This window comes from Cyrtonyx montezumae, unplaced genomic scaffold, assembly GCF_038088225.1.
Source record: "Cyrtonyx montezumae isolate F1298 unplaced genomic scaffold, pur_monq_1.0 scaffold_6, whole genome shotgun sequence".
Taxonomy (NCBI): Eukaryota; Metazoa; Chordata; class Aves; order Galliformes; family Odontophoridae; genus Cyrtonyx; species Cyrtonyx montezumae.
The window spans coordinates 4673910-4697199 of NW_027072067.1; the positions used below are offsets into that span (position 1 = coordinate 4673910).

Consider the following 23290-nt stretch of genomic DNA (forward strand, 5'->3'; position numbering starts at 1 on the left):
ATCTTATTCAGCACCCAATGGAGCACCCACAGGGATCCCTCCCAGGCTCCAACACAGCTTAGCCCTAACCCACCTGGGCTACTAAATCCCTCAGAACCCAGAAGAACCCCCCGAGGTTCACAAAGAAATAGGAGTCTAGCCCAAACAGCTTCATTTCCCAGCAGCAGCGTAAAGCTCAGCTCTGCTGGAGCACTGTCTCTCAGGGAGAGGCTCTGCTTTGATGGATCTCTTTTCCATAGCGAATGGAGACCATGTAGTGTCTGTCCTCTTGGAGGTCTCCTGGTGTTAACATGCAAACACCAGATGCAGGCAAGCAGCTGGGCCTGCACAAGTGGCACAGCACCAACCCAGCCCAGAACAACCAAGCCTGCAACCATCTCCACCAAGTGTACGCTGCCAGTGTAAAACATCCAAGTCTGGAACAGTGAAAAAAATTGTTTCCAGTTACATTTAAGCACCAACAATTATTACTCCAGGCACTGTCATGTACCACAGCTTGGCCAGTTTTCCAGTGGAATTCACCCATTCCCCCGTTTGCCTAAAGACACTTTTCCTGGCTGCACCAGACTGGAAAATGGATGATACAAACAGCAGACCTCGCAGCACTGCTTTCCTACCATGAACACTACTTTAGTCGTACTTATTTCTCGTACAATCTACACTTTGAAGCTTTACAGAGCCTTTCAGACAACACTCTTCTGATTATTCCTCTGAAGCTTGTGGTAAGTCTACAGCACGGGGATGCACGTTTACTGCAGTCACTGCTTCAGAGGCACAATGCAACCACACAGCCCCTCCAGCACACACTTCCACCATCAGCCATGTTTGATGAATTAGGCAGGTGAGAACAAATCATCTGCTTTTCACTCTGCAACAAAAATGGGAAGATTTGCACCACGTTCATGAGGTCACAGGTCAGCCTCTGCTCCCAGGTAACAGAGATAAGACAAGAAGTAATGGTCTTTAGTTGTACCAGGGGAGGTTCAGGCTGGATACTAAAAATAAAAATAAAAATTTATTCTCAGAAAGAGTGGCAGGGCTCTGAAATAGGAAGGGAAGTGGTGGAGTCTCCATCCTAAGTGCTCAGGGATGGCTGCCAGCACAACTTGCTTGTTCAGTGCTGGTGTTGGTTCTGCAGAACAGCTCAAGCACTCGCTCTCCTGTTAAAGAAAAGAAAAAAGCCTATATATAGCCTACAACATTAAGTTTTATGAAGGAGTAGCCTGCTTCTTAGTCAGCTATTAGGTTTTAAGTGGCTGCCCGGTAGGGTAAAGAGGAAAACAGACCGAACCAGAGCCAGCTTGCTTCCCCCATCACACCTCAGAGTCTAGATTGTAATTCTGACCCTTTTATTATCCTATTAACTAAGTGGCAACCAGCCCAAAAATGGATTATGGAGATTCCATAGGACTGCAGTACACGCCAATTTCAGTCTTGAAACGGAACCAAGTTCTAACTGCTTGAGCTGATTTATAATTGTTGCTCTATACTAAATATTAATATGATATGTTACACTTGGACAGGTTAACATTGCACTGTTTAGAGTGCAGAGAAAGGCACTACAGTGCCTACTTTAGAGCCAGCAGTATAACTTGTTTGAGCCTCAAATGTGACCACCTCAAGACAAATGTGTGCCATCTGAACTCTGCTGTCCACCATAGCAAGCAGGATACCAAGATTTCCCACTTCACCCTGTGTCTTTAAATCAGAGCTGTCTTCAGGCTTTTAGGTCCTAATATCCATGACTAAGAACATTCAGCATCTTTTGCCTTTGAACACATTATAACTGTACTCTAAATTTCTAAGCTTCTTCAGAGATATAAAAATAATCACTGCTTGATTTCAAAGAGATAGTCCTTTAAGTGAAATTCTTGCATTCTTATCCATCTCTTTCAACAGCTTCCCTTGCCCTCCTCAGGGCTTTCTGTAGCCCAGCACACATTCATTATATCAGTCAGCTTTATGCTAGAAGAAGGATGGATTTCAGAGTTAAAAATAATAATAGTGTTAATAGATCAGAATAATAAATCATCCCACATGCAGCACAAGAGGTCCCTCACCCCTCTGCTTAAAAAATTTCCAAGTCACAACGCGGAGAATTCCAAGCAGATTTCCAGGAAAAAGGGAAAAAGTCTTCCCCACGAGGGCTGGAGCATACTGGAGAAGGCTCCATTGTCAGAGTGTTCAAACTCGACTGGACACAGTCTGGAGCAACCTAAATGAGCTGAACCTAACAATGACTTGTCACGGAGAATATGACCTTCAGCAGTCCCTTTGAAAAGGAATTATTCCACAAATCAAAAAAGTCCCAATTTTAAAAGCAAGCCTAGGAACAGCATCTTCTGCTTATGTACAAGCCTGCCTTAGGCTGAGATTAAGCACAAGTACTACACTAACTGTGGCAAGGTTCCTTGAACTCTGCCCCACAGTAGGACTGCAAGTCATTTTCTGTTGGACAATTAGTGGAAACAAGATAAGCCACTGCAGCAGACAGCTTCCTCACTAAGCACAGTCCGAATTACAGCTCAGTTAAGTCTCATGAAATAAACGAAGGACTGAGAAAGCATTTCTGAGTACTGATTTTTTTTCTTAAAGCTGCTTCTTAGGTATGGCTGCAGTTGCCCGATCTGCCTGAGCAAAGCCATCTCATACATTCTGCTGTCAGCCTTCATGTGTAAAAGCTTTACCACAGCTCAGACTAATCTTCACATCCAGCTCCTCTGAAAAGCAGTCACTCTCTCCAATCTTGATGTTGGTGCCTTTTACTACAACGTTATGCCTTACGTGGAGGAAGATGACAAACTCCAAATATATGGTCTATAATAAAAAACAAAGGTGCGGTCCAATAACAGCACTTTCTTCACATTTCCAGACATGGAAGGAACTTGCATGGTGCAAAGTTCATCCCAGTTACAGATCACTTATTCAAAGTGCTGCTATCTTGCAGCTTATGAGCTCTTCCCCACCTCCAATTATTTTCATCCAGCACTGAGTAGTTATAGTAATTGTAGGGGGGTCAAAAGTGAAGCACTCATTAAGGCTTTATATTCTGCAACAACTAAACCTCACACTGAACCGAGCTCTTTCAAAGCCCTTCTACATATTGTTTGTGCATGCCAAACAGAAGTATGCAGATGAGATGGAGCTGTCTAAGGAAATTCTTTGCCAAAACATACAGTATGTGTTCACAGGCTTACTGTGCCTGCTAAAGACATTAGCAACATCCTCTGTAGGGATAGTATGTCTTTAAGTCAATTACATGGGTGCCTCTGTGCTTTGAGAACATACTTCAATTATTTCCTTCAATGACCCCTTATGCTTAGGTCTACCTCGCAGCTCCTAGGAGCTCAGCACATAGGACGTGCGCAGTCAGCTTACCCAGGGAAAGCACAAGTTGTGCTCATTGCACATAATTGGCATCAGGACAATTGAATTGCAGCCAGGTTCTTGGATTCCTAGCTAGACCTGGTAGCCTCCAATGGCAACACATTCCAGCCTGACTGCATCTCAGCCACATCTGCAGCTTGTGCTGTGACCCATACAAGTGTTTCTCTGCACCCAGCTCACCTGAACACGAGCTCACCGTCCCCAGCTGAGGCTCTGCATTGTGCTATGTCACAGCACAGATGCTGCCAGAGGTCAGCTTTGCTAACGAGCCCCACAGCAGGATCTGCACCTTCAGGAAGTGTAAGTGAAACCATGGACACGCCAGCTCCACCAAGCTTTGTAAGAAGTTCTGTAATTCCTTTCTAACGAGGAGTTTCCTGAGAAGGGTGGCATTACAGTGGAGAACAGTAAACAGTCTGATCTGGACACAGGCAGAAGGATGGGAAAGCAGTGCTTTTTTTTTGCAAGAGGAGGGAAACCATTTTCCTCTCTGCCTACCCATGTGATCAGTTATTAAGAAATTTGAGCCCCTCAGAGGAATCTGACATTTTAGGAATCAGGAGATTAAACCCTACAATTCAGGGACTTCAACAGTTTTTAGGTTAACTGGATTTGAAACCATACAGAGCAGTGAAAGACCTCAGGCAGCTATCACATCCATGCCCCTCTACTGCATGCCTGCTGGGCCTCTGAGAAGGAACTCTCAGGAGGGGCAACAGGCAACTGTAAAAATAAGATCAAATTCAGCCCCTTCAGTGCAAGCTTGGAGGGAAAGAAAAAGGGCCTTTAATACACAAAGAATGAAAACAATGGGGCTCTGAGGAGTAAAATGCTCATTAAAATAGTTTTGCCCAACTTCTTAATGGACACCTACTTAGCAGTGTCCACTTTGGCATGTGCAGAAGAGTAAGGCACAACGCGAAGGGTGTTTAATCTGGCAGTGCAACTACCACCAGCCCAGTTTCTCCAAAAGCAAGTGGAAACCCAGTGTGGTTGGAAGGAGGCGTCGGGAATTTCAGAGCTGGGAACTGCTAGGGCAGGAGTGGAGGAAAACAGTCAGGGTGGCTCATGATCAAATTCCTTCCTACTCTCTGACTGACCTAGGGCTCCTGTTGCCTTAAGAGCCATATACCAAGTTACAGACACAAGTAAAATGTGCTGATCTGACATGCAGAAAGAGCCACATGCAACAGCATGTGGACATTAGAGACACCTTGGCAGCACTGCCACAGGAGCGTCCCAGCATGGGAAGGACAAGCAGGGCACAAGGAGAGCTCAGTGCTGCCTGCACGCTGCAGGGATGAGCAAGGATGCAACACAAAGGGTAAGAGCTACCATTCACACGAGCTGTTAAAGACTCAGCTGCCCTCTGCCAAGCAAGTCCTGGTCTGCAGCTGCAGAACCACAGGTGCAGATACCCAGACACCAGGCGATGCACAGGAACACCATGCTAATTATTAATTTTCCTTTTCAAGAAAAAGAAGTCTGTGTGAATGTCCAGCCTCCGTGCCCCAGCAAGCTTCCACGAGTGCTACTTCGCTGCCAGCCCAGGGAGGCATCACACCAGCCCCAGCCCCCTCCAACGCCATGCTCCATGCCCCAGTGAGGCTGACGAGCCCCTGCACGATGCCACGGGCTCCTGCGAGCCCCCTGCAGCTCCCAGGATTGCCGATGGGAAGCGGGCCTGCTGCAGGCCATGACATCACCACCAAAACTGCCAGACAACGGCCGCACGCAAACAAAGCGCATTCCCCGCTGCTGAGCTCATCCGGTGCCGGCCGGCCACCGCGGCTCCCACTCTCCTTCCACAGGGACACCCACACACTGCGGTATGCCCTCAGCAGCGGAGCACTGTGACTCCAGCACATGGTGAGGGTGCAAATGGCGGGCCCCAGCCCCAGGTCTGCTTCATGCAATGAGCGGCCACACCGAGCCCACTGGAACACGTGCCCTGGGAGCTAGCAGGGCGTCCATGTGGCCATGAAGGCCAGCGGTATCCTGGGGTGCATTAAAAACAGCATGGCCGACAGCTTGAGGGGGGTGATCCTCCCCTCTGCTCTGCACTGGTGAGGCCACATCTGGAACAGCATCCACTTCTGGACTCCTCAGTTCAAGAAAGAGGGAACTGCTGAGACAGTCCAGTGGAGGGCCACAGGGAGATTCTCCAGGTCCCTCATCATTTTTATGATGAAAGGCTGAGGGACATGGGACTCCTAAAAGACCCCTACAACTGTGAGAAAGGCCTGGGAAAGGCGTGGGAAGCATGGGATCACGTCCCCAAGCCAGCAGGGAAGCACCAGGAGGCCGGAAAGATGACAGCAAGCCATCAAGGGATGATTAGTCATTTGGGAATTACATGCAGAGGAAAGTCCCTGTCCTCTGGGAGCAAGCACACTGGAAAGTGGATTTCTGCTAAGTGGTAGAAAAAGGGGGGCAAGAAGAAAAGCATTCTCTTGCCTCTGCCACATCCTGCTGAGTTAGCCATGAGAAATGCTTGCCTCTGCTTTTGAAACTAAGCAACTACACGTCCCTCCTCCGGCACAGGATGGTGAAGGGGAATGACCCTAGTCAGGTCAGCAGTGCTGCTGCAGCACAGCGAGCCTTTGCATTCCCATCACAGCAGGTCAGCAACATCGCTACCCAAGTCAGAGGAATGTGGTTCTATCCTAAGTGAGACATGAATACTTCAGTCAAATGCAAGACTGTCAAAACTTAGCAAGAAATACTTGTCTAGGAGTCTGATAAACTGGAGGGTGTTGTTGCACGCAAACAAAAAAAGCACCTTCTTGCAACACATTCTGTGCCTACACAACTAGATAAACCAAGCCTTGATCAGCAAGGCTGCACTGATAAAAGCAGCCATGGAGTCAGATTTCTGCAAGTGTAACACAACAAAAGCACCAAAGCATGACAGCACTGTAATCATCTCTGGATTAAGGTAGTCCTAAACCTTACCACTATTCTCTTACCACTTACCTTATTCACTATGGGCTGCAGCAAGCCTAAAATCTTGCAAAGACTTTCCAGGGGCCATCAGACATGTGACAAGTCATTAGCACTGTCTTGTATCTTAAATTATTGGGGTAACAAAGCTTAATAAATGGAAGGGGATCAGTCAGCAACTCCACCATCAGACATCAGCATGCGCTGGAGACAGAAATGGAACTGGGCCCCACCTGCACCTTGGGTACCACGCTGCCAGCATGGCTTGAATGACAGGCACCGTGAAGCCAAGCAGTCACATGTGCTGCGGAGGCTTCGAGATGCCAGGGTGACCTCTGCTTTACTGAAGAGCACATTTACTCATGCTGGGAGTAGGTCAAGAGGGCTGTAAGAAACAGCACGCAAAGCTCTGCAGAGATAAATGAGCTTGTTCAGATAGGGCTGTCTAACGCCTTCTGTGCAGCAGACAGCAGGCATGAAGGCTGCCGTGGATGGAGTTCCTGAAGCCAAAACCAACACGTCGGAAATTATCAGAAATGATTACTGTTTGGGGAAATCCTTGGCCACGACATACAGTGAGATTCAGTTTTTCCATCTGAAACCAGAATCGCTGTAAGGATGGTTGAAGGAAATCCCCATTCATGGTTGGGCCTTGCAGGGCAGCAATCTCTGCACCATCCTGCAGCACCGAACAGCTTAAGACTGGAGCATGCCTTGTGGTCCTGGGCTGGTAATACATCAGAATATATCCCACCAGTTACTTCAGCTTCTGACAGGATTTGTGGTTTGTCCAAGTCTTTTTCTCTGATACTGAGCACCTAATAGCACAGCTCTGAGATTATTATACTTTTTTTGCAAGCATTTAAGCCCAGAAACCCTGTTACAAATTCTCTATAGCTGTCTGCAGCTTTGCGATAAGCCTATTGCAGAACTTATCAAGAGGTCAGCTGTCTCTGCCTTAACGTTTCCCCCAAAAAGCGATAGGAGAGATTGATTCATCTCTAACACAATCACATCCTCACTGCACAGAGCACTCACCATCCTGCACAGGAAAGTATCGTGTTTAAGATCCCCCCAGCAACAAGCTGCTCACACAAGGACCAGGCCTCGATAATTCACCTGGGGCTGGGAGCTGCTTATAGGACCGTCGCCCTGGGAGAGAAGCATTCGGAAGCAGGAGGGTGGCAGCAGATCTGCAGAGGCACAGTCACACGGGTGGTCTCTGAGCACCTTAAGAAGGGCCAGATGGGATTAATGGCACAGCTTCAGCACACATTAGCCACAGCTGCACGACACGTGCCTGCGTAAAGCACATACCCTCTCACCCACGCTTCCCAGCACTCTGTCACCGTCTGTGCTCACTGCACAGCCAAGCTTTAGGACACACAGATACACAAGCCCTGCCTCCCCCTGAGCAGCTGGCCATCACAGTGCTGCTCCCCACCCCACGCCCAGGACCATCCTGCTCTCTCCCCTGCCGCCAACACACCCGCTGCTTGCAGTGGGCAGGAGCTCTGCTCTGCCACGGCCAGCCTCACCCAGCTTTGTTGGGAGCTGCTCAAGCATGACAGGCTCTGGCTGCTAACAGTGCTTCCCAGACAGCTTGCAGGGATACCTCCTATCCTCTCTGGAGGTTGGACTTGGATCCTTCTGACAAAATGCTTCATACAAACCCTTCCAAACTTTGCAAGCTCTCTGCATGGCCTGTGAGGACAGCGCTCTGCCACATACACACGGACTGAATAGGGTGCAGCCAGCTACCCAAACACCAGCCATGGGACCTAGCTCTTGCAGCCTCACGTCATTCACACCACGAGCCAACTGCATTCTGCATTCCTAACACAATACAGAAAAATGAAGCACTGGCTTTAGGGGCACACTGCTCTTACTGAGCTCCCTCTGTACCACCTCATTTCACACCCATCAGCAGCACTGAAGACAAGCTCAACCAGGAGTAAGATTTATGCCCAGAGTCGGTCACCGCGTGTCCCACAGCACGTCTCCACCCCAGAGTCTACATACCATTAGCATTTCTGCACACACACACTATAGCTTTGCTATTTAAGTAACTCTCACTTCCCAGGGACTAAATCCATGCTATCCAAGAACAGATTAATGGCACACCAATCCTGACAGGCAAGTCCAGTCTAGCCTGCATGAGACCAGTCTGTGCTTTTAGCACTCAGACGTAGGCACCCATGACCATACTCTTTACAGTTACCCAGAAGACTACCAGGATTGGTGCCACGTTAGCCCACCCTGCTCCTTATCAGTTCCTCAGTTTCACCATAAAAACATTTAGCTGCATGCCTCACTGTTACCTCCCTTCAGAAGCAGCTAAAACTCCTGAGTTATTTCTCCAAGTGATGGGGACCAGGCTGCACCTCTTCAATTTGATGCTTGAGCTTGAAAACATCTGCTGCCCAGGTTTCTGCTTCAGGAGCCCTCTTTCTTTACAGATAGAGTGTGAAATATTCTGTAGCCCATGTTTAAGTAATAAAGTTGGTTAATTAAAATATATAAGCTTCCCCTGCCTTAGGCAGGGCTTTCAACCAATAGCTGCAGCAGTTTGTGTCAAGCAGTTCACTTTTCCCTCCTTGTAATTAAAACAACCGTTAGCTGTATACAGAAAGCCTAGCTTCAGCTATTTAGCTCTATCAGAAGCAGTATTACTTCATTTTTAAATATTGAGTTCAGCACTGTGCTATGCTGTGATACCATAGCAACACGTAAAGCGGATGTACTGAGGCAGATTTCGTGTCACTGGCTCCAGGGGGTTCCCTGGCTCAGCCATGGGTGCTGGGCAGAGTTTACTTGGAAACCTCGCACACCTCAGCTGTTCCCTGGGACAGATCCAACAGTACCTCACTCATGCCTGCTGCCCCTGGTGCTGTGGCCTCAGCTGCCAAACTGGTGTTTTACCTGTTTGGCAGCACCAAAGCATAAGGCAAGCCCCTGTCCCACAGCTAATCACTGCTTTACACAAGCACCTTGCAGGGAAGGTTTGTCCTGCAGGAGCTTATCCCATGCCGTGCCCTGATCCTGGGTCAGGCACTCTTGCAGACTCAGCAGTCAGGAGCTCAAGGGCTACCCATGCTCCCAGAGGCAACACAGAGAAGGCACAGCTCTGGCTCCAGAGCAAGAAAACAACCATAGGGAGACACATGGCACAAGCCCGGGGCCCTGGTTCCTGCTTGCATCATGGAGCAAGCCACCCTGGGACCCTCATGGGATACTGCAAACCACCTCCCCACACAAAGCTCTTCCTAGGGTGAGTCCTCATTTCTGGAGAACTGTTATTTTTAAGTTCCCATCACTCCCACATGCACCGGGAGAATCTGTGAGCCTCTCATCTGGTGGCCAGACCATATCATAGCTGTACCCAGGGGGTGCTGCCAATCACCCCCACCCTGACATAGTGGGGCACCACCACCATGCCTCATGACATTGTGGATACCACATGTATAGAGGAATGGGGAACTATTCTTTCATAAAACAGAAACAGCACAGATTTTGGGAACACACCACACTGCTTTGTGCCATACATTGGGAAAAGTCAAGGAATGCACCCAGTCATATTTGTGATATACTCCTCATGTGCCATAACTTATTGCAAGTAAGGATGCTGGTGGTGACAGGGTTAATTCTTTGGGACAAGGTCTTCGCAATATCCTTGCTCAGGAGTCCCACATGCTCCTGTCTCTGTAACTGCAGATGTCTGCAAGTTGTTAGCTTGCTCAGTAATGCGCACTGAGCAGCCACTAATCATCCAGCTGTGACAGCACCAAGGTCAGGGCTGTGCCATCCAGCCTTTAAAGCAGCAGTGAGCAGAGTGAAAAATGTAAATTGGTGCATTTTATTTTTTTTATCCCTACGTACCAGAGGAGTATCTAGACCACTGGAAGATAATCTCAGACCTTTCCAGCTTCTTTTCAGGTGTAAAAAACTAACTGGCAAGCTGTGAGCTGTGCTTCTTCTGTACAGCTTTGGGGAGCAGTAGGACACGCAGCAGCCAAGACCACAGTAATCCTCAATAGCCTGGTTTTGTAGTCCACCATCAGAAATCTCACTCTGCTTTTGGCAGCTGGATTGAGCTGGCAATCCTCACCTGCTAGGTGAGGTCAGGAACACAACCTCTGCCAGAAGGGATCTTCTAGGGTAGCAGCTGTACTGATGCACAGTAGGACTTCTCCCTTCGACCACTCCTAACAGATACAGCCATTCAGTTGTCCAGCATACACACTGTGTACTCTGCTAAGACTAATTATTCATTTCCAACAGCACCAGACACCATAGGGCTACACAATGACCACAAAGCTCATGCCCACACAAGAGACTAGGAGTTTCCATACCCAGCACAACATTAGCTCTCACCAGCTTCCTTTTCACACATAGGCTTTGTTTTCTGCCTGTAGGAAGGGAATACTCTGCATTCTTTGGAGATGACACAGGCACAGTTTCTCAGGCATACAGTTACCCCTGGATGCTCACGTTGGCCTTCTGGGGCAGTACATCAACATGAGTGCATCACAGACCAGTCACAGGTTCCCCAGTTATCCTTACCCAGGTTTTGGCTGAGAGTAAGATGCAGCACAGGTAGTTCCCATCACCTAGCCTGAGTTCCATAATGAACAGAGTCACTCTTCTCCATTCACTCGAGGCTGTGAGTACTCAAGAAGACTCACTGTGACCCATTCTGGCCATTCAGCAGAGACCTCCAGCCCAGCCCAGCCAGTCCAGCAGCTTTCATGCCTTTGTTCTGATATCCAGAAGCCACAGCGTCCGGTACTGTGCTCAGGCTGTGGTACTGGAGTTAGCACTCCTTTAAGAGGCACCACATTTTCCCTAGCAGTCAACAGCTTAGTTTTCCTTTATAGCTGCATTTTTACCCCAAGCCTAAAATAATTGCTGAAAGAAGTAATCCTCAGAGACAACCAAAGCTGTTTCTATTTGACTTTTAATTAGATCACTGATTTTGTTCAAGCAGTTACATAAGCTATCAGATATTTGCATGCAGCCACACTGTTAATCAGCAGCCAGAACAGAGCTGAAACAATGCGATTAGCATCCCTGTCTTCCCACAGTCAGTATGTTAGGTCTGCTCAGGCAACAACACTTCCCCCACAGGGGAATCTGAAAACAAACTGTGAGAGTGACAGAGAACCACTGTGACTAACAGGTACTGCAACAAGCAGCAGCTCTGCAGAAGCATCCAGGCACTGGGAACAGGTAAATCCAAGTCACAGTTTACATACATTGATCATCCAAACAGCAGTCCTGCTCCCAGCTCCTGCACCAAAGCTCACTTTTCTGTGTTTCTAGAACAACTCAGATCATTGCAAAGATCATTCAATTCAGTGTTTTACAGCAGACTCAGAAGTACCAGAGCTACAGATCACAAGAGAAACCAATAAAACACAGTAACAGAGTCTTGCAAAGAAGGAAACACTGCAAAAAAAATCTGTTGAAGTAACACTCAGACTCTTGCACTGTCAAGATGACAGTTTGGCACCAACACTGTTCAGCAAGCCAGTGTTCCCCGTTTCACTGAAAGGATGAGAAGTCTGGTTAACACACAACCTGCACCGCTGTCTGCAAGGCATGTTTCTCACCACACCCCTTCCCAGCCAGGGTGATGTACACAGCTGTATGCAGGACCTCATGGGGTGACTCCAGCTTCAGCACTTCGCTCCCAAGCAGAAGCAAGCACACGTGCCTTGTGACAAAGGAAGGGCTGCACTGAAGGTAGGTATGTTCCAGGGTGCACGTTTCAGGGCTCTCAGACACATAAGGACTGCTCTGGGAAGTCCAGCAAAATTGTGCTGCACTGACTGCTGCAAGATTTTTGTTAGAAAAGGGGATGTAAAGCAATTAATTACACCAAGTAAAGGAAGGTTAGCTCGGGCGTGTAAGCATCCAGCCACAGAGAACAGCATTTCCTCCTCTGTGTTTGAATAACCTTCAGATTCACATATCATGGATGTTTGCTCGGAGTGCTGGTCTGCTCCCACAGCTTCATGCACTGTGCCCAGGAGGAGACATTTCAAAGCTTATTTACACAGCACTGCACGGGCCGCCACCTACAGCGCGCTTCAGGCCCACTAAGCACGCCAGTGTCCTTTCACAGCCTCAGGAACACGTGCACACGGATCCTGTCGCCTTGCAAGGGCGGCTGTAGACTAATCAAGACCAGCAGGCAGCCGGGAGCAGTCGTCAGCAGACAGGGCCGCTGGCAAGAGTGGGTTATGGCCGCCCCAGGTGCGGCCCTGCAGGGCTCAGTGCAGTAGACGGGTAGGAACAGCCCAGCCATGAGCCAGCAGGAAGGGCGGCCTCACAGCTTTCGGTTACAGCTCCACAGCCACAAAAACGCTTCCACCACACCCAGGCTGGCTGCAGAAGACGGCGTGTGCCTGCACTGACCCAGCCTGCCTGAGCTGAAGAGTTCTGGTTCCAGAAGTACTTTAGGAAACTTGGTGTGAAGCAAGAGAGAGCTGCTCGCCGGTATCTCCCGCTGCCCCATGTCAGGCGCTGTGGGCTGCTCTCCTCCCCACACAGCAGCAGGTCTGGAGACAAGAGCTGAAGTCCGGGTCCTGGGGCTGTCCATGCCCACCTTGCCCTCAGAGGTGCCGGCCCTTGGGAGCCATGCCGCACAAGTTTCTCTGTCAGGAGGAACTGCTCACCCCCTTGCAAGAATGATCCCTGCCTGGGCATTCAAAGCCATGCCACCAACAACCTGCAGTCTGACCGCCAGTCTGCTCTACTTCAGTTATTTTCCGTAGGCCAGTGATACAAATGGATTAACATATGCTTCAAAGCAAAAGTTTGACTTCAGCATTGACTAGTTTCTCCCCAATAGATGAGATGTCTGCTGCTCTAAGCTGCAGGGAACAGTAGAGGAGCATCACCTTACAAACAAACTCAGAGGAAGCATCCCATTAACAAGAACACTGTACAGTTACGAATGATCACTGTCCTCAGACGGTTTGGTTTGCTAGAGAGCTATGGCTGCTTCATTCCAAGGGCAGCACCAGCAGGAAGCCCAAGCCACTTCACCACAGCAGCAGGGACCAGACCCTGCTGCTCCAGCCCCTGCCCACCCCCAGGCAGCTCCAGGGTAGAACATCTGCTGCTGTGTTAGTCACCACAAGGCTTCCCCAGGAACTTGGGCAAGACAGCATCTGGCTGCTGTTTGAAGTGGCCTCACTCATTTTTCCTAATGAAAAAAATAGCTGTTTCTATCCTTGCAAGGGTCTTGAGTATTACCATTGGAACACGTACACAATGTCTTGCTTCTGCTTTGCAAGGATCATACTACAGATGTTAAACTTCCGACTTACAGCACAATAGTGTTTTGCATTAGGAATTGCAAGCCATTAAGCCCACTGCAGCAGATTCATTCTTCCCTATGATGTGCCAGATGTTATGTGGACACTCAAGGTTACTTGTGGAGTGACAGAGCTGAAGAAAGCTCAGAGACAGTGTTATAGTCCAGAGAACCATCTGGTTATGATAAAACAAACTCACTGCAAGGCCTTCAACTACAGGATCTTGGATTTAGCTCCTAACAATGCAGAAGGAAGCGTCTTCCTTATTAAATTACAGGGTACTCAGGAGGAATGTGAACAGGCAGAAGGAGTGTGAACTACAGGCTTTTTTTTTTTTTTTTTTTTTTTTTTGCCTTGTGGGTAGAGAAGAATATCTGTGCCAAGCAAAAGTAAGATGTGGGGAATAAATCTCTCTGGAGCTTCACTGCATTAATCCAAGTGAACAGGCAGAGCTTGCTCAGCCCACTGAAGCGATAACCTCAGACCTCAGTTGACTCAACTCTGAACCCACAGTTAAGGTCCTGGGAGGAGCAAGAGCAGCCCCAATGCACCCCACCCAGGCAGCCATTACAGGGTTGGGTCCTTACCACCACTACCACAACTGCAGCAGGCAAGAAAAAAAAAAAAGTATGAAGTGCAGGCTTCACACACTCTTTTCTCATGAAAACTGCTACTCATTTCCCAAAACACCATGAGAGAGGGTATGTACTTGCTCCTCTGTAAGTGTGAATTCAGCCTGCAATAAACTGCCCCATGAACGCAGTGCAAAAATGTGAAGCCTGTAACGAAGACTACACAGATCTCCTTACAGGGATGGGCAGTGCCTTTCCTTAGCCTTTTTTTTTTTTTTTTTTTTTACACAGATTTTGTTTGGGATCCTTTCCCCCGCCAAACAGTTAGCACTCAGCTACACAGTGTTTCCTTCCTCCAGCACAGATGCTTTTGGAACATCTTATTCTGCTTTTCTTGCCAGCTCCAAGCAGACTGCAGCAACAAGTCCTCGCTTACTGCTACCTGCCACATGCTTCCATCACTGCCTTGGGTGCATCTGTCCAGAGAGGATAACCCCATCCACGGGCAGCTGCCCTGGAACAGAACCACAGCACTACTGGGGGCACACACAAAAAAAAACCAAAATAAAATCCCACAGGACCCTAAAAGTTTATCTACAGAAAGCCTGGCTGCCTCCTCAAGAGCCTAAGTCAGCTTTGACGCTTTGGAAGCAACAACTGGTGGGCCAGGCTCTTCACTGGTACCAGCCCAGACAGGGCCAAATCCAAACAGAGTTTTGCATTCTCCTTTCATTACTGTAAGATGTTACAGGCCAGGCACCGTGTTTGTGAGCTGTGTACCACATCAGACAGCAGGGTGACACATCCACACACAGGTACTGGCCTAAACCCTTGTTGAGGTCCCACAGAGTCTATTTCCAAGGGGCAAAGAGAAAACAGAATTCCTCCAAAGCTTGAGGGATTCGTTGTTTTACTCTGCATTGCAGGGAGCAGGCAGAACAATACCAGGAATTCAGAAGCATGGCCACACACAAGGTTAACCACATTCTTAGATTACACTGTAGGCTAGGAAAATAGTTATCCTTCCCCACTTAGATTTAAACATCCCTGTGTAAGCCAATACAGAGCACAGCATTAGAATAGCATTAGAATACAGAGCAGTGAAGACTTCAGTCCTTATTGAAAGGAGGGTATAGTTTTCCAGTGCCTTGAATAAAAAAAGATGTTTAATACATTAGCCTAACCGTTCCCAAATTACTTTACAGTAGAGTCTGATCACTTCACAAGTTCACTCTCAGATGTAGAGCTCTAGAACAGCCCACCTAAGCTACCTTACACTAACTTGGAGCAAACAACGCTCGTAAAGCCACTTACTCCTGCATGGAGCCAGGCACTAGACTTGATGACTCTTACAGGTCCCTTCCAACTAAGGATATTCTGTTGTTTTATACTCCTCTGACCAACAGGCAGACTGTTGAAACACACAGTCCTGAGGAGCCTGACCAAGTGGCTCTCAGAAAGCAGAGCCTTTCCAGCAGCAAGGCCCACTGTCAGTGCATCGAAATAATTTCAGATGGGAAGGATTAAGTGTCACATTTCCAAGAAGCAGAAAGCTGCTTCCAAGAAACACTGGATGTTTTCCAGAAAACAGCCTCTAGGGAAGTCCCAGGTAAGTGGCAGACAAAATGCAAGTGTGTTTTGACTACCTTCTTATGACGTGTTAATAGCATCCGACGTGAGACAGAGAGAGCCCCATAGTGTATACAGGCTGAAAACACATTTTCCTTTTTTCAGCTGTCAAGCACCTAGCTCAAAGTATTACAGGATAATACATTCACTAACTTTTTGAAGGAATTTAGGAATTCACAACCAACACTGTCATCCCGTAGTGCGTCAACAACCAAAAGCACGCATTAAAGCCAAACTGCAGCCAACACCAGATCACGGTGACACAGGAGCAGTCAGCAGCGCTGCTGCACAGCCTTGCCACCTCTCCCCACCTCTTTTCTCATATTACTGTCCAACATCCTGCAGTTGGAAGGCAAGTCAGATCAGCTCACTTATCTGATGAAAGCACAGCCCAGCGAAGAGAAACCACATGTTTTTCGGTTTGATCAATCAGAGCGTCGCAGTCTAGGATTACCACCTCTACGTCGTACAAGAGCAGCCAGCTGCTCAGCACCCACACTGCTGCTGCAGGAGATGCTGGGTGAGCAGGGCAGGTGACAGAAACTGCCTGCCAGGCTCCAGACCTTGAAACCCTCTGCTCCTAAGCTAAAATCAGTTGACTCCTACCACTTGATAACAGGGTTTCTGGGAGCATGCCGGTGCTAAACGGAACCTCAACCTCCTCCCAGCAATTTTCTGTGGCTTCTACCTAGGCACAATGTGGCTCCCATACAAAGTAATCTCCAGAGCTGATCAGCTCCTTAGGCCAAGAGCAAAGCCCTTGTGCTCTGCATTCCTGGCGTCCTACTCTGCAGCCCGCCTGCACACCACTCAGCACCCAGGAATCTGCAATTATCCTCAGTCTGGCAGAGAAAAAAAGCCAGACTTAGTGCTTGTTAACACTTCAGTGCTACCCTGCACTGAGCCAAAGACTCTTCACATTCAGATCACTTGCCCCAACAAGTTTAAGGCTTTCCATCCCATCTTTGCTGGATGGCACAGCGTACAGCACTGCTTTACAGCTGTTCTTACCTTAGATCATGCAGACAAGTCACAAACCTCCACTGTAGTGAAGGCACCCCATGCCTTAAGGAGAAGCATCACAGGACTGCCCATGGACTTGGCTAAACAAGGGGCAGGAGAAGCTGAGGCTAACTCCTGCTCCAAACTGAGTCAAAGTCTGCAGTCAAAGTCTGCAGTCAAACATAAGTTTGATTTATTTCTCCGGATATAATCAATCAGATCAATGAGACTAAGTTGGAATATCAAACTTCTCCAGTAGCAAGCTTTTAGAGGTGTAGGTTGTAGTACAGCAGCAGTAGCTAAGCCATACTGCATGGCTTCTAAAGCATTCCTGGAAGTTAAATAATAACTGGAACATGCACTGCATCCATTTAGCAGAAGTTTGATGGCATTATTAATGCTAGAAACCCAGCAGCTGCAGCCGTCTGGATTCCCCAGCTGATCTGGCTCAGAGCTGGCCCTAAACACCCCAGGCCCCAAAGGCCAACCTGGTCATAAAAGTTCTCCACCTAAAAGCCCTTATTTGTGCATAGCTCCAGACCCCAGCATGACCTCATGTTTGCTCAGCAGCACAAAGGAGATGAAAACTGACCAAGTCCCAGGTTCTGCCGAACACACAGCCACAGGGAGAGGAGCACTAAGGGCAAGCAGCATTCTGCAGCTTGCAGAAGAGGCAGCATGGGCTTCACCCCATCAGGCAGAATGCCACAAGGTTTGTTTGGAGTGTCATTTCTGGACAGACAGGTGAGGATGTTTTTCAGGAGCGGCACAGTTTATCCAGGGCTGTGTGTGCAGTCAGAGCCTGTACTATCACCTGGCTCTTGCTCCACCCACACTACATGGATGGGCTGCAAACTCCTTCATGCAGAGCCACAGTTACCTCATTCTCCAAAGCTCCATCTACTTTTTTTTTTTTTTTAAATAGGAAACACAGCACAAGTAATCCACAGAACAGCTAAATGTCTTCAGTAGTTACAGCCACCTCACAGCTAAACCTTATCTTGTGGCAGCACGGTGCTGCTGCAGCCGTGCCTTGAGGAAGGAAGCCACGCAAAGCCAGGCCCGACAGAGCAACCTTGATCTCTGGACCCTGTCAGGAAGCCTTGCAGAGGAATAGGAAGGCAGCTGGAGCAGCTACACTTTCCTAGGGCAAACAATGCAGCAGGAGGGAAGAGCTCAGCCACGGAGCTGGGCAGCTGCAGATCAAGGGAACGCACGTAAGCGGTTCACTAGCCCCAGCCCTGCTCCCAGTGCACCAGCCACTGTCACTCTGATGGCACCCAACAGGCCCCAGCTCGTCAGTGTGAGGAGCTGCCCACCTTCTCCACCAGGCATGGGTGTCCAGAAGGGTTCCCATCCCAGGCAAGATTATGTTTTCTTGCCGTTGTCACTAATGCCTCTGAAGGGAAACAGCTTTCACCTCGGCCAAGAGTTTCAGGGAAGTGAACAGAGCCGAACTCACCCACACTCAGCTGTGTAACTCATTGAGGCCAGAGTCATCAGCAGCCAGCAATTAGAGTTATCTGGCAGAGAGAACTACAAGGCACTCACATTCCTTCCCACAGTCCTCTCAGGCATTCAAATTACGGTGTACAAGGCGTGCTGCGGCCACACCTGAGCTACCCCGATCAGCCACCGTGCATTCCTGAGGGACACTGCAGCGGCCTCCATACCCCGAGCGGGGACCGCAGCTCCCCGGGTGCACGCTCAAGAGTGGCACAGACAGAGCGACCCACTAGTGGCACTAATGCCAACCATCCACCCCAGGCGCCAGCAGTGCTCTGTGCACGTTTCTTACCCACAACCCACACAGCAATGGGATTAAGCATAGCTCTGCCTGAAAGCAGCACGTGGACAAGGTGCACCAGCCCGAGCGCTGGCATCATCTGCCGGGCTACAGCGAGCGACACAAGCCACCCCATTTCTCCACCTCCTGCAGCAGCACAGCCGGGCTGGAGATGGGCTGGGGCGAGCGGTGCTCCTGCAAGACAGGTGTGGAGGGTCATTAAGGAAAACCACAGCGAGAGAACGCGCTGCGGTTCCTCGGGAGGGCGAGCCACAAAGAGCACGGGCTCGTCTCGTAGTAACAGCTCGGAATACAGCGGGAGGGCGATGCTGCGGGACGGCACCGCACCGTGCTTCATGCGGCAGCCCCCGGCCCCGGCAGCGCCCACGGACACGGCCCGAGGGGCAAAGGTCCGGAGCGGAGAGAACAACAGCAAAGCAACGAGAGGAGCGAGCGGGGAGGCACTCACCGATGGAAACCAGCTTGATGCTCTCCCGCTCCAGGAACTCGAGGGCGACGGAGACGTTCTCCAGCTGCATCTGGCGGAAGGTGGGCCGCTGGTGGTACTTGCGGTACATGCGCTTCTGGCTGAGCACCTCGAGCAGCGCGATCAGCCGCAGCCCGTCGCTCAGGTCATGCTGCAGGTTGCCGATGCGCTTGTTGACGCAGCGCAGGTGCTCGTTGCACCAACGGGTGAAGGTGTTCTGCTGGATCCTCTTCCAGGGCGCGTCCTCCGCCAGGTCCTTCTCGGTGGCCGGCATCTCGCCGTCGGGCTCGGCCGCTCTGCGCCCGCCCTGGCCCCGCGCCTGCGTGCTCATGGCGCGGCCCCGCTCCGCCCCCGCTCCGCCCCGGCCCCGCCGTGCACCGCCCGCCGCCTGCGGGCACAGAGAAGGAGTGCGGGCGGAGCGCGGCGCTCAGCGGCCGTCCCGCGCCTCCTGGTGCCGCCGCCGCCGCCGCCGCCGCCGCCGCCGCCGCCCCTGAGTGCAGTGCAACGCTCCGCTCCGCTCTCCGCTCTCCGCTGCCGCCGCCCGGCACTGCGCGGCCCCGCGCCGCCGCCCGGCCTTTATCTGGCGGGAGCGGCACGCCCTCCCCTGCATCACCTCCGCGCCCCGCCGGGCCGGGCGGAGGGGCCGCGCGTGGTCGGGATGGGCCGGGCCGGGCTGCGACGTGCGGGGGGAAGTGCGGGAATGCCCCCGGGGCGGTAACGCGGGGCCGGGCTGCGGGCTCCGTGTTACTAAACGGACGGCCGGGGGTGCAGCCCCTGCGGTCCGGGAGTGTAGTCCCTATGGCACTAATGCGCAGCCAGAGTTGCGGCCCCCATGGCAGTAACGCGTGAACAGTGCGCGACCCCCGTGGCGGGGACGCGCAGCCCCACGGTACTAACATGAGGCCGGGGCGCGGCCCCGTGGCATTGCCGCGGTGTCCCCGATGTGTTCAGGCGCAGAGGACCCCTCGCTGGGTCTCCTCGGGGTGCACGGGGGTGAGTGCAGGAGCTGCACGCAGCGCTGCTCGCGGGGCGGCGTTACGGGGCCGTGCTGGCACGGAGGGGCACGCTGACTAACGCGCTCTTATCAACCGGTCAAACAAAATGTAAACTTCAAAAAGCAACCAAGTAAGGCTCGAATTCTCGGGGGTTTCTCTTTTTTTTTTTTTTTTTTTCCCATTTTTGTGACTGATTTCCTGGCTGGCCCCTCCCTGCCGACGTACAGACTGGGACTTGCCGCTGACTCATTGATGACAGCCAAAAGTCAACAGAACTATCCCATCTGCGTGCTCCGCGCTGACTCCGCAGGGGCTGCCAAGATGTCCCATGACCCCGAGCCGCTCGATCCTGGCATCAAGGAGGCGTCCCCGCGTGTCCCATGGCCCCGTGCCCACCCCGCTCACTTACTTTTGCTCCTGGCACTACTGCGCTGCCTCTGGGTGCGATGTCTGCGTGTCCCCACTCACACACCAGGAGATGGGAGCCTGCCGAAGGAGCAAACCCATTAACAAGCGGTCAATACATCTAATTTAATTAAATGAGCGTAGCCACCCTCCACTAAAATTAGAAGATTTCCAATGAATTTTCCATTAGATTTCCAGTGATTCTTCTGAGAGTTCTGTCGTGTTGTCTCTATGACCCCGTGGCACTGTGGTTTCCCCCTGCAGGCTCTAAGCTCTATTTGATAGATCTGTTTGTGACACACAGGGAAGGAGTGAAGATGAAGGCTGGGTGAAGTGGGAGGCACATGTGAGCTCCTGTCGCTCCCAGCCAACGGGCAGCACCACCTCCTGCTCTAGGAATGCCTCAGAACCAGAGATCAGATGTAATGCACCCAGGCATATCTCATGGCACCACAGTGCTGGTCCAACCCAGCTGGTGCAGGCTGGGAGCAGTGGGTGAGCCTCCTGCAAGGGCTGTTCTCCACTTTGTCTCTTGATAGATGCTAATTGCATATTGACTTTGGCCTGGGCTGGGACTATTAGCAACCACCCCACATCCGGACTAGCAGATTGCTTGTAACACTTTAATTTTAGCTCCTTTCCCCTCCCGCACCCAGCAGTGTGCTCTAACAACTCCATGCCCAGTCCTCACTGCAGGCTGGGTCCTCTGCAGCCCATGGGAGAGGCCAGGTCAGGCTGTTCTGGGGTCACATCTGGCCTGGAAACCAGCTTTAGTTTGAAATTAAACATTTTAACATAAGTGAACACATGTTTCAAGTTTTACCAGGAGCCAGGGAAGTGAAAATAAGCTACCCCGTGGATCTGTCCTTGCTGGAATGCCATCCCAGCACTGTGTATTATTACAAATGAACTAATACATGCCCTGCAGAATGTGTATTTATACAGATAAATGTTTGTGTGATCGCATGCACATGTGCAGAGAGAGGGGTTGCAGCAAATGCTTTCTTCTTGCCCTGTCTGACAAGGAACTTTCCATCCCAGCTCTTCCTTTGCTCATTAGATGCAGATATAAGGAAGGAAGAACACTGTCACTGCTTGTTCAGCTCTCCATCAGCGGTTTCAAAAAAGCAGCACTGATTACTTCAGTGCTTTAAAAATATTTTCCTCCCTCTTTAAGATAATTTGCTGCAATAGGATTTGAAAGACCCTGTTTGTTCAACAGCAAAGGTCTTCCACTGCCTCACATCCACCATTCTGCCAGAGGGCTGCTCAGAATATTCTGTGAGTGCAGCACTGACAAACGGAAGGAGCAGCAATGGCACTTGTGTCTTTCGTTTTGGCAAAAAGACACCAAAGACTGTCCCAGAAGAGACCATGGCAGCCAGAGCTGCAAATTCACAACATCAGATGTGAGCGGTCAGCGAAAGCTGGCCGGCCTTCACGGGGCTGCTGCTGCTCCTGCTGGGATCAGTGATAACCCTTCGCAGACATCAAACCTCAGCACTCGTTACCGATCCCCAGTTTCAGTGCCCTGCCGGTGTGCCGTGGGGCCCAGTGCTGTGCTCTTGGAGCACGCCAGCAGTGGGTTCAGCAGCTCTGACTGCTGGCTGCTGTGAGCAGGACGGAACTTTCTGCACCTCCCTTGCAAAAGCAGAAGGGTGTGGGAGCAGTGGCATGGCCACGCTGACAGAGTGTGATAGTGACTAATGGGGTCTGCTCCCCAGCAACCGAGCACATCACGGCCTTGTGACAACGCACTGCTGAACTGGGGCTTCAGACATCCTCATCCAGGGCACTGTCCTCTGCTCTATGCCTTGCTCAGCAACAGCTTGCTTTGGTGTTAGGAGGACAGGGATTCAAGGGTCAGAATTAACACCTTCTGAGGCTGCACAGCCCCACGGCCCTGGTGTGGCCGAGGCACTGTGCGTGGCATCACCTCACTGCTGCTGGGGCTTTGGCCTCCAGCCCCAAGCTTCCCAAGCACACTGTATATTTCCTCCTCCCTGTGCACTGTTTGCTGAGTTTCATAAGACAATAGAAGTGTTACTTCTCTATTGATGAAGCAGTCGCTATGCCTCTCCTTTCATTACCACAAGCTCTACCAAGTGAAGCAAAGCTGAGGCACGTCGTTCAAGTCAAAGCATGAATTCAATAGGTTGCGTCATGGGCTGCGTTTCCTTATTCAGCAGCAAAGATCTGCGTTATACAAATACCAGTAGGACATCTGATACAACTTGTCCTGAGGTTTTCCAGCTTTTTTTTCCTCCTCCCTTTGTTATCTGGGATTGTGAAGACAGCAATGTGGGAGCATGCAGCGGCAGTTCGACCCAAATGGGGCAGAGAGATGTCAATCAGAAAGAAATCTCTAGAAATATGCTGGAAAATGTAAGACTTTAACTTGGAAATCCATCATTTGCCTTCTTAGGCAATGGCTGCCTGCAGTAGCAGTTGTGTGTGGGGCACTTTTTCACCCCCCCGTGCCTGGAAGAACATGATTTTTATTCCGCACATAAAGGTCTCGCTGCATTATGTATGTATCCAGAAGCTGGAAATGGTGCCAGGAGCAGCCATCCATCTGGCAAACACGGGGCTGTGCCAGAACTCACAGTGCTGCGTCCCAGGGAGCCCCACAGCTGGGATTTAAGGCTGTTTCTGACACGGGCTGGAAGTAGCCCTACAATGAGTCTGCTCCTGCTTTTTCCTGTCTCATGGCAGCTGAGATCAGGGAGGCAACCACACCGGGACCCATCTGGCATGTG

General features: G+C 50.5%; 1 protein-coding gene across 5 annotated transcripts in view; it reads right to left on the minus strand.

Moving 5' to 3' along the window:
- The window catches only part of FLNB (filamin B), a 65160-nt gene extending 45712 nt beyond the window's left edge, over positions 1-19448 (minus strand). For 4 of the 5 annotated variants that reach the window (XM_065749751.1, XM_065749749.1, XM_065749748.1 and 1 more), the window contains exon 1: positions 19114-19447. In XM_065749751.1, coding sequence (XP_065605823.1) covers positions 19114-19405 — 292 coding nt within the window. In that variant the 5' untranslated portion in view covers positions 19406-19447. Of the gene's footprint in view, positions 1-19113 lie in introns of all 5 variants that reach the window. The other variant, XM_065749750.1, reaches the window with a different exon arrangement.
- Between the last annotated feature and the right edge of the window lie 3842 nt (positions 19449-23290).